Consider the following 12,326-nt stretch of genomic DNA (forward strand, 5'->3'; position numbering starts at 1 on the left):
TCCCTGTTTCAGGTCTATGATTAAAAAGATCATCAGAAAGGTCTTTGTACTGTCCCCTCATATATTTATACATTAAAATAAGATCACCCCTTAGTCTTTGTTTTTCCAAACTAAATAGCCCCAAGTGTAATAACCTATCTTGGTATTGCAGACCCCCCAGTCCTCTAATAACCTTGGTCGCTCTTCTCTGCACCCGCTCCAGTTCAGCTATGTCTTTCTTAAACACCGGAGACCAGAACTGTGCACAGTATTCTAAGTGTGGTCGAACTAGTGACTTGTATAAAGGTAAAATTATATTCTCCTCATGAGCATCTATGCCTCTTTTAATGCATCCCATTATTTTGTTTGCCTTTGTAGCAGCTGCCTGACACTGGCCCCTGAATATGAGTTTGTCATCCACCCATACACCCAGGTCTTTTTCATTGACGGTTTTGCCCAGAGTTTTAGAATTAAGCACATAATTATACATCTTATTACTTCTACCCAAGTGCATGACCTTACATTTATCCCCATTAAAGCTCATTTGCCATTTATCAGCCCAAGCTTCTAGTTTACATAAATCATCCTGTAATATAGAATTGTCCTCCTCTATATTGATTACCCTGCAGAGTTTAGTGTCATCTGCAAATATTGAAACTCTACTCTGAATGCCCCCTACAAGGTCATTAATAAATATGTTAAAAAGAAGAGGGCCCAATACTGACCCCTGTGGTACCCCACTGCTAACCGCTACCCAGTCCGAGTGTGCTCCATTAATAACCACCCTTTGTTTCCTATCCCTGAGCCAGCTCTCAACCCACTTGCACATATTTTCCCCTATCCCCATTAATCTCATTTTATGTATCAACCTTTTGTGTGGCACCGTATCAAAAGCTTTTGAAAAGTCCATATACACTACATCCACTAGTTTCCCTTGGTCCAATTCGGAACTTACCTCTTCATAGAAACTGATCAAATTAGTCTGACATGAACGGTCCCTAGTAGTGTTGAGCATTCCGATACCGCAAGTATCGGGTATCGGCCGATACTTGCGGTATCGGAATTCCGATACCGAGATCCGATATTTTTGTGATATCGGGTATCGGTATCGGAAGTGTAAAATAAAGAATTAAAATAAAAAATATTGTTATATTCACCTCTCCGGCGGCCCCTGGACATCAGCGGGAGGATCCGGCGTCCGGCACGGCTTCTTTCTTCAAAATGCGCACCTTCAGGACCTGTGGAATGACGTCCCGGCTTCTGATTGGTCGCGTGCCGCCCATGTGACCGCCACGCGACCAATCAGAAGCCGCGACGTCATTCCTCAGCTAAAGTCCTAGAATGAGCGCCTTCTAGGACCTGAGGAATGACGTCGCGGCTTCTGATTGGTCGCGTGGCGGTCACATGGGCGGCACGCGACCAATCAGAAGCCGGGACGTCATTCCACAGGTCCTGAAGGCGCGCATTTTGAAGAAAGAAGCCGTGCCGGACGCCGGATCCTCCCGCTGATGTCCAGGGGCCGCCGGAGAGGTGAATATAACAATATTTTTTATTTTAATTCTTTATTTTACACTTTAATATGGATCCCAGGGCCTGAAGGAGAGTTTCCTCTCCTTCAGACCCTGGGATCCATGAGGATACATTCCGATACTTGATGTCCCATTGACTTGTATTGGTATCGGATATCGGTATCGGCGATATCCGATATTTTTCGGGTATCGGCCGATACTATCCGATACCGATACTTTCAAGTATCGGACGGTATCGCTCAACACTAGTCCCTAGTAAACCCGTGCTGATACTGGGTCATGAGGTTATTCCTCTTCAGATACTCCAGTATAGCGTCCCTTAGAATGCCCTCCAGGATTTTACCCACAGTAGAGGTTAAGCTTACTGGCCTATAATTTCCGAGTTCAGTTTTTGTTCCCTTTTTGAATATTGGCACCACATTTGCTATACGCCAGTCCTGTGGCACAGACCCTGTTATTATGGAGTCTTTAAAGATTAAAAATAATGGTCTATCAATGACTGTACTTAATTCCTGCAGTACTCGAGGGTGTATCCCATCCGGGCCCGGAGATTTGTAAATTTTAGTGATTTTTAGACGCCGCCGCACTTCCTGCTGGGTTAAGCAGGTGACATTTAATTGGGAATTTTTATCACTAGTCATTTTGTCTGCCATGGGATTTTCTTGTGTAAATACTGATGAAAAAAAGTCATTTAGCATATTGGCCTTTTCCTCATCCTCATCCACCATCTCACCCAGACTATTTTTAAGGGGGCCAACACTATCATTTTTTAGTTTCTTACTATTTATGTAGTTAAAGAATATTTTAGGATTATTTTTACTCTCTCTGGCAATGAGTCTCTCTGTCTCAATCTTTGCTGCCTTGATTTGCTTTTTACAGAATTTATTTAATTTTCTGTATTTATTTAATGCCTCCTCACTACCTACTTCCTTTAATTCTCTAAATGCTTTCTTTTTTTCACTTATTGCGCCCCTTACAGCTCTATTTAGCCATATTGGTTTCCTCCTATTTCTAGTATGTTTATTCCCATACGGTATATACTGTGCACAGGTCCTAGCCAGGATGCTAATAAACGTCTCCCATTGTCAACAGATCAGAAAGTCTGTAGTAAGAGGGAATGGTGCACTGTGTCAAAGACAGATGCCAGGTCCAGGAGGAGGAGGACAAACTCTTGTCACTTTTATTTGGCGGTTAGTAGGTCATGGGTGACTTTAGTCAGGGCAGTTTCAGTGGAATGGTGTGGTCTGAAGTCAGATTGTATGCGGTCAAAGAGGGAGCAAGAGGAGAGGTGAGAGGAAAGTTCAAAATGGACATGTTGTTCCAGTAGTTTGGTGGCATAGGGGAGAAATTATATGGGGCGATAGGTAGACACAGAGGATGGGTCATGGGTGGGCTTTTTGAGGAAGGGTGTGATCGAGGTACTGTATGTTTCAATCAAGATGGAAGACACCAGTTGTTAGTGACAGATTGAAGAGGTGTGTTATGCTTCTGATGAAGACTGTGTTAAAGTTTGGAATGAAGTGGCATGTTATTGTGTCAAGTTCTCCAAACGTAGCATCCCGCTCCCTGAGAGGAAAGCAATACCACTGCGATGACCAGGACCCTGGGGTGCCGCACTCCCCCCATTAAATCCAGTACTCCCGTACTGGGAAAAGAAAACAACAGTTACAGGTTAGCAAACAGACATACAAATTTTTTGAAATGCTATAAAACTAATTAATACATACTGATGCTTCCCTTTATGGGAGGTGAGGACACTTGAACGTTACATAACAAAACATATTTACATTATGGGCCCATTTGAACAAGAGTGGAAAACAATTACTAACTATGAAATACGATTACCCATATGGGTATACTATCTTAAAACCTTAAAATGCAAATCAAGCATTTTTCTTTATTCAAGTCACAGTGCAATGTTTCAACCAACCCCCACGGGTTTACTATATCTTCTTCAGCTCATCAAAGTACATCACCTTTAATTTATCTGCTATGCAAAAATACAATTCTTTTAACTTCTAGAACACTATCAGACATCATCGCTCTAGAAAAGTGCAACAAGCAAACATTCCCTTTAAGGGGGGACTCAAGTCTCTTTTACCGAGGTAGTGCAAAGCACAGCAGCAACGATGCGAGGGACCCGTCATTAACCCTCAACGTTGGGCTTTTGCGGGTTGCAAGGCGTGTATCCAGACCTGGAATCCTGCGGCGCCAAACGGGTTTTTCTTCAGGCCTCTGGAAAACAAATTAACTTTCACAGCAAAATTAGAAACAATCTCTTTAATAGCAGTCTTTTTAAAAGCTTCTCTTGTAAAACCAGTAGGAAGCACCTTTAAGAAGGTGCAAACTATTTACAAGCATAGTCTTGATCATGGACAGTTCATGATTCTCAGTTCCTTAAGACAACTTGTGCAAACATGTGCAAAACTTAGGATCCTCTTAAAACTGAGGACCCCTTTAAGGAATAACCCTGGTTGGGTTTAAGCAGCAAAAGGCAAACAGTTAACTTTGTACAGTCATTTTCAGATTCTTCTTTTACTTTCTCTTATGCTGGGAGCGGGCCTACCAGTGACTCTTTGGTCTGCAGTGTGGCACAGTCAGGGGCCGCGGTAAGATCAATCACAGGAGTGGGGTCAGTAGCTGTGGCATGAGCAGTCACTGGAATGGGGTCGGCCACCGGGGCAGGGTCAGTAGTCTTACACGCTGCCGTGGCATCTCCAGTGCCGGTCTCCTCCTCTGCAGGCTGGGGCTCCGGCGGCTGGCTGCATCGCTGCTCCTGGACGCTGGCGGCCGCACGATACAATGAGCTCCGGAGCTGACAGCACAGCTCTTACACCTCTGCTCCAAGAACCTCCGGGTTCAAGAGTGACGACAGGATCTTCCCTTCCTCCAATTTGTGCGAAGCGTCACGGATTTTCTCCCCCTTCTCCGGGTGACCTTCGCTCGCCATCTTGCCAACCAGGTCTGTGTCGGCGTCCTCCTGTTGTTCCTGCTCCTCCTCTCCTGGAGGGCGGTTCCTTCTTCTCCCTCCACCATTCCAGACTAGGAGGCGGATCCCTTTTGTTGATGGGCATATCTTTCGGACATAGTATCTGTGAGGGACAGCTTCCATTTTCGCGCCGTTTTTCCAGGCTATGCCCACGACGACACGTGCCACTCCTCTTGCACGCCACATGGTGCTGTAATGGCGGCAGTTTTGGTGACAATTTTTGGCGGTAAATCACGGTTCGTTAGTCATACAGTCTTTTAGCACAAATCACGGTTAGGCACAGTCTTTTAGGTGCACATGACCTGATTTACGGGGTTTAGTAGATCCTGTTCGTGACGCCAAAGTTGGATCGCCCCCATGGGGCCGTGGGGTTCTTCGTACCTGGTCCTGCGGTTCACAGGGGGATGTCACGGTGGCTGACCCGGTCCGTGGCCCTGGGATGTCCGTGTAAAAGGGAAAGGTCTTTAAAGGGATAAAGTTTGTGTTTGTGACACCACCTGTGTTATTCAGTCAGGGTGACCGACGCTGCTTTATGGGGTCCATTGGGGTGATGTTATGACAGCTAGATGGTATATCTTCCCACAGCTGAAGTATGTCTCCAGGGTTTCCCGGTGTGTAGATGGTGGATGGTGAGAGGTGCAGAGAAGAATGAGGACACAAGGTTGCAGTCTCTTTACCTTTACTGAAGACTTCAACATCCACAGTCCAGGGCACCAGATCACAGGGCAGGCAGAGTCCGGCCGGTTTGGAGGCAAGTCTAGAGTCCCCTTGTCCATGTGGAAATCAGTAGCCTTCCCTTGCGCTGCAGTGGTGTAGTCCCTTACTGCCTATGGCTTCACATAAGGGTCTCACAGATGTGGTGTTTTTCTCTCTCTCCCCCATATAGGATAGGACAAACCCGTATGACTGGTGGCTTGAGGCTGTTTATAGGGAGTCTAGCATGCCCTGGCCTCTGAGGGTTGCAACTGTGCCTCCTGGGTATAGGGCGGACAGGTAACTTGCAATTAGCTGTCCTGCCAGTCTCTGGTGCAAAGCAAAGCATAAAGGTCCTTACTCCCTTGGTGTTCCGGCCACCGGGATTCTGCGCCTCAGAAGGAGGCAGCCTGTGTACAGCTACCCTCCTTTGCTACGACTTCCTTCACGCTCGCTGCAGTTCTGCCTTCTGAATGTCTCTTTCTGGGAGCTGCTGCTCTGAGGGCATGCACAGCTCCTTGGACCCTCTGTTCACCTCAGACTCTGGTCTGGAACGTTCTGCCTGAACTCCTGTCTGGAACTAACTAACTTTCCCTACAGACTACCAGCTATATATAAATATATATATATATATATAGGGAGTGAGCTAATAAATAGGAGCAAAAGCTTCCCCTGGTGGTCTGGAGTGTGAAATGTGTTGCATGTTTGTGATACCTGGATGCAGTTATCCTTCTTTGCCTCCAAACATAGCATCACTCTCCCCGAGAGGAAAGCAATACCACTGCGACAACCAGGACCCTGGGGCACCGCAGATACAGTGGGTGCGGAAAGTATTCAGACCCCTTTAAATTTTTCACTCTTTGCTTCATTGCAGCAGCCATTTGGTAAATTCAAAAAAGTTCATTTTTTCTGATTAATGTACACTCTGCAACCCATCTTGACTGAAAAAAAAAACAGAAATGTAGAAATTTTGGCAATGTATTAACAATGATAAATGTAAGGTTATACACATGGGAAGAGGGAATCAATATCACCATTACACACTGAACGGGAAACCACTGGGTAAATCTGACAGGGAGAAGGACTTGGGGATCCTAGTTAATGATAAACTTACCTGGAGCAGCCAGTGCCAGGCAGCAGCTGCCAAGGCAAACAGGATCATGGGGTGCATTAAAAGAGGTCTGGATACACATGATGAGAGCATTATACTGCCTCTGTACAAATCCCTAGTTAGACCGCACATGGAGTACTGTGTCCAGTTTTGGGCACCGGTGCTCAGGAAGGATATAATGGAACTAGAGAGAGTACAAAGGAGGGCAACAAAATTAATAAAGGGGATGGGAGAACTACAATACCCAGATAGATTAGCGAAATTAGGATTATTTAGTCTAGAAAAAAGACGACTGAGGGGCGATCTAATAACCATGTATAAGTATATAAGGGGACAATACAAATATCTCGCTGAGGATCTGTTTATACCAAGGAAGGTGACGGGCACAAGGGGGCATTCTTTGCGTCTGGAGGAGAGAAGGTTTTTCCACCAACATAGAAGAGGATTCTTTACTGTTAGGGCAGTGAGAATCTGGAATTGCTTGCCTGAGGAGGTGGTGATGGCGAACTCAGTCGAGGGGTTCAAGAGAGGCCTGGATGTCTTCCTGGAGCAGAACAATATTGTATCATACAATTATTAGGTTCTGTAAAAGGATGTAGATCTGGGGATTTATTATGATGGAATATAGGCTGAACTGGATGGACAAATGTCTTTTTTCGGCCTTACCAACTATGTTACTATGTTACTATGTTACTATGTATTAAAAAAGAAAAATTGAAATATCACATGGTCATAAGTATTCAGATCCTTTTCTCAGTATTGAGAAGCACCTTTTGAGCTAGAAAAACCATGAGTCTTCTTGCAACAAGTTTTTCACACCTGGATTTGGGGATCCTCAGCCATTCTTCCTTGCAAATCCTCTCCAGTTCCGTCAGGTTGGATGGTGAACGTTGGTGGAAAGTCATTTTCAGGTCTCTCCAGAGATGCTCAATTGGGTTTAGGTCAGGGCTATTTCTGGGCCAGTCAAGAATGGTCACAGAGTAGTCCTGAAGCCACTGTTTTGTTATTTTAGCTGTGTGCTTAGGGTCATTGTTTTGTTGGAAGGTGAACCTTCAGCCAAGTCCTAGGTCCAGAGCACTCTGGAAGAGATTTTCATCCAGGATATCTCTGTACTTGGCGGCATTCATGTTTCCTTTAATGGCAACTGGTTGTCTTGTCCCTGCAGCTAAAATCCCCCCATAGTATGATGCTGCCACCACGTTTCACTGTTGGAATTGTATTGGGCAGGTGATGAGCAGTGCCTAGCTTTCTCCACACATACCACTTAGAATTATCACCAAAAGGGTCTATCTTCATCTCATCAGGCCAGAGAATCTTCTTTCTCACAGTCTGGGAGTCTTTCCTGTGCTTTTTAGCAAACTCTATGCAGGCTTTCATATGTCTTGCACTGAGGAGAGGCTTCCGTTGGGCCACTCTGCCATAAAGGCCCGACTGGTGGAGGGCTGCAGTAATAGTTGACTTTGTTGAACTTTCTCCCATCTCCCTACTGCATCTCTAAAGCTCAGCGCCGGAGCCCACATCAAAGCAGGGGATCCGACCTCCACAGTAATAGTACAGCAGAGGTCATGAAGGGGTTAACCTGAGGGGCTGGTCTAGAAATCTGACCTCCAGACCAAAGATACACATTAGACCGGTATACCTAGAATCGTGTTCACATGTGAGGGCAGCCTGAGAAGCTGATGTGTTCCACCAACTCTATACTCACCCCCCCCCCCTCCAGGGAGCAGAAAGCAAACTACCAAGTTAGATGATTTATGTTAGTTTTCTCCTGTTTAAGCCATATTGTTTTGCATAAGTTGTATGTCTTTTTATTATCATATTTTTATACCTTTTTCTTACTGTAAGCACTGAACCTTTTTGTATTAAAGTATAAACTTTAACAAGTTGAACCTTGAATGTTCTAACGAATCCATAGCTTAAGGTGTGTGAGCCTTTTGAGTGGTAGACAATATTATTATTAATATTTCTGGGACTCATCACCCATGTGTTCGATGAGTGGTGGCAGCGTGTATGAGCGGGTGTGTGGCCTGGGTCGGTGTGTGATTTATGCTCCCATTATAGCATAGGACAGAGGTTGAATGCTGGACTGAGAGTGGGGAGATAGATTAACCCTTGCAGGCACAACCCCAAGTCATGTGCTGAGAGTGGATACATGACGAATTAGTGGCAGCACAGAGAGGGATCAGTGACAATCACTACTGTATTTTTAGTACTGCTACACTAATAACGTGTACTACCATTAATGTTCTTATGTATAATATGTTTTGCAAATTTGCTACATGATAGGGAAAGTGAGTACCCCGGGGCATTTCATTAGGTATAGTGATAGGAGAGTAGTACCCCAAGGTGGCCACTAGATGGGCGCACTATAAGTAGGATAGCAGATAGTTAACAATAGGAGGGGCTACTGCTTGGTAAGCCAGGGAATAGTTCCTGGAAGGGTGGAGTACGGCGGGAGCGCCCAAAGGCTCCACATGGGCTATAGGCCCAGGACAAAGCAGTAGCTATGCACCGTTAAGAGTAAGCCCATCAATTAGCATCCAGGGGGCCAGAGCACAGAAGAGAGTACAGCAGCAGCAGTGCTAGCAGTGCAGTATTAGTGAGACTGCGTGCGCCTCATGCCGCATAATGGGGAGGCTGTGTGGAGCTCATGCCGCATATGGGGGAGGCAGTGTGGGGCTCATGCCTCATAAGGGGCTGTGGGGCTGCTCATACGATACAGAAGTATTTAAAGGCATATTTCAAGTACAGTTTACATTGTAAAAAACATTATTATAATCTCCAACTTTGGGACACTACATTTTTATCTAGGTTGGTCAGCACTTCAGGGGAAATCATATACAACTGATGACAGCAGTCACAGATACCCAGTAGCTTCAAGCCAGTCTGTGGTGCTCACACAGGTCAGCAGATTGATATCAGTGTGAATTCCAAAAGTCCCCTATAGCAGTATTCACGTGTGTTCTCAAACATGTCCTAGAAATATTTACTTTCTCTTGATTGTATAAAATCTGGTGTTATACTATGATCTAGCTTGAGACTGCAAACTTCATATGCAGGAACACAAAGCAAAAAGTAGGATCCTCCTCTGTGGTACTGTAAGTAATTCTTGAGAATCTGCTAGATCTGTAAAAGTGTTCCTGCTCCAGAATTATGTCCTCTCCTCTCAAAGTGAGCTTCTGGGCTTTTAGTACAGCTTTTGTGTCTCTTGCCTGTGTCCCTTATTGTAGGACTCTACTGCTATGGACATGCAGTGGCTTCACCCCCTGGTCAAGTGACTCTTCTTTTAGTTGTTGCCTATAGAGTAGAGTTAAGTGAATGTTTGGAATCGGTCGCCAAATCTGAATTTGCCATATTCATGCCATATTTGTACCCTATTCGTGCTGAATTTATGTTTGATGATATTCGGTCATTTCTACTCCCATTGACTCCACTGACGTTCGGCAGTGTTCGGCGAATATTGCAAAACAATATTCGCCGCTGATCGTAATCGGAGCTGAATTTTGAAAAATGTGCTCAACTCTATACTCTACTTGTCAACGCAGAACTCCTTGTTTATGAAGCCACTGGGGCTCTTTTTCAATACAGCCAAATGAGCCAGAAACACAGTTTGGGGCTTCACCCAATATGACCAATTTGTCTATTTTTTTTCTATAAAGCTACTATTTAGGTTGTTTTTAGCCCTCTCTAAATGGAACAGCAGGCTCTATGGGTTTATTAGGCAACAAGTCCTGAGTGCAAGTGTACCCTCCATAGGTTTAACTATCATGGAAGATAGCAAGTACCACAACAGCCAGAAGGTCCTGATGAAGGAGCCCAAGAGAATAGTGGTGAAGGAAAAGACAAATAGAAGTGAGGTAATATTTTGCAGAAAACCAACTCAAGGACAAATCTGTAGGCAGGCGGAGGTAGCAGATATCCCTTGACTCTTAGGTCTACATAAGAAAACAGTAGTATCCTAGACGTCACATGGAAGGTGGTGAGGCCTTCATAACAATTCTGCTTTGGGGCCTAGAAGCTTCAATTTGTGTCACTATTCAAACCAGTTATAGTTCAAGACAGAAAGCAAAAGACCAAATGGACAAAGAAAACTGCAAGAGATTGTCTTGAGCACATGGTGGTGTAAGAAGATAGACCAGACCGGGGGTACCGCTCTTGTACCGGTTCTGGAACTGTCGGTGCTGTCACCATTATTGCGCGGGGGAAAGCTTTCCAACCCAGACCTACCTTTGCACTTGACAGCAGGGGGCGTGACTATGATAAAAGGTCCTGTGCGCGGGATAGAGAGGGCAGACTTGGCGGGAAGACAGAGCATGCAGCAGGGGAAAGTTGATGCTCCGTCCTCTGAGCATCGTGATAGCGCAGGCTGTAGATCCCCTGTGTCCAGGTACACTGACTGTGGACAGACATCTGCCGTGTGCCCGTTGTCTCCCGTGAACAAATGTTACAAACACTCCGGCCGGTGGTTACTTTGCGTGTGCCGCCTAAGACAGACCAGATGACTCATCTAGAACTGTGTCATTCCTCACCCGCATAGTACTGCCGAGCTGAGTCAAGCTCTGGTGGTGTTACAGACTGTGCTGCACCCTGTACGACGAACCTTGGAACCAGGACCCCACTTGATATGACGAGGACTCACCACCATCGCCAGGAACCGGACCTTCAGCTTCTTTAGGACGACACCGGAGTCACCACGCGCCAGTTACGTGGGCGCCACCATTAGAACTTAAGGCTCTGCAGCCAGGAAGCTGGCGGACTGATAAGTTAACCCTTTCATGAACAGTTGCTTTATCTGTTACCTCACCCCGCACTCATACCATGTTAATATCACCTTTCATACCCCATGATTAACCCATTACCTCCCTGCGTGGAGTATACCTCTGTTAATAAATCTGTTAACTCTTGCTCTGCCTCCTGTCCGTTACTGCATTCTACAACCTGCTCACAGTGGTATCATGTTTCCTAAGAGGGGAGCTAATAAAAGTTTCATAATGTACAGTACTAACATAAAATTAAGCAAGAGATTACATTTTGACTAAAAATGTTATTGAAAACTAGAAGGAGAAATGAAAAAAAGTTATTTTTTTATATTCAGCTCCTCTCATCTTTTTCTCATCCTCATTAACATTTTGTTGAGGGCTTAGAAAAAAACTAAAAAAAAAATCATGAAAACAAACAAACAAACAAAAAAAACACTATCTAAGCACAAACAAACAAATGACATCAACTCAGGCTTTTCAATTCCGGGATGGCAGCAGCTTGTTGATCCAGCCTCCATCCTGGATCTCATGGAGTAAAACAAGGGAGGCTGGCAGTAGGATAGCACTGCCGGATTGAGGAAGCTGACGACTGACAAGCCTGTGGGAAGACAATGTATAAAGCTGCGAAATTTGTAGGTTGATGCTCAGCTACTACTTTGGATTCATTCCTGTCCTCAGCTGAAGCCCAGTCCGCCCTGTCTGCAGATATGAAGGGCTGCATCTTTGTCGCCTCTCTCCTGATTAACGTGCACCTTGGCGTAGCCCGGAGCGCCCAGTATGCGGTGGACTGCCCCGAGCGCTGCGACAGCAATGAGTGCAAGAGCACCGTAAGGTGTAAGAGGACGGTGCTGGACGACTGCGGCTGCTGCAGGGTCTGTGCGGCGGCTGCTGGGGAAACTTGTTACCGGACTGTGTCTGGCATGGATGGTGTTAAATGTGGGCCCGGACTGAAATGCCATTTTTTTACAGAGGAGGATGATTTTGGAGATGAATTTGGAATATGCAGAGGTAATAATCACATTTTATGCTTTTTTCTGATTAATCAATTGTGGCATTTTTCCCATGTTAACATTATGCAGAATCCTTATTTATTATATATTTTTGCAATTATTTCACACTTTTGGAATCAGTTGTGCGACACTGTCCTGCAGTCCTAGGTAACACGAATTATGAGAGAAAGCTCTTGTGACTTTCTATCTATCTATTATCTATCTATCATCTATTATCTATCTATCTATTATTTATCTATCATCTATCTATTATCT

At 45.0% G+C, this 12,326-nt stretch overlaps 1 protein-coding gene across 1 annotated transcript in view; it reads left to right on the top strand.

Annotated features, from left to right (window-relative positions):
• The first annotated feature begins 11,596 nt into the window (after positions 1-11,596).
• ESM1 (endothelial cell specific molecule 1) overlaps positions 11,597-12,326 on the top strand; it is a 30,409-nt gene continuing 29,679 nt past the window's right edge. The window contains exon 1 of the mRNA XM_069748439.1: positions 11,597-12,069. Coding sequence (XP_069604540.1) covers positions 11,769-12,069 — 301 coding nt within the window. The 5' untranslated portion in view covers positions 11,597-11,768. The remainder of the gene's footprint in view (positions 12,070-12,326) is intronic.

Source organism: Ranitomeya imitator, chromosome 1 (assembly GCF_032444005.1).
Source record: "Ranitomeya imitator isolate aRanImi1 chromosome 1, aRanImi1.pri, whole genome shotgun sequence".
Classification (NCBI taxonomy): Eukaryota; Metazoa; Chordata; class Amphibia; order Anura; family Dendrobatidae; genus Ranitomeya; species Ranitomeya imitator.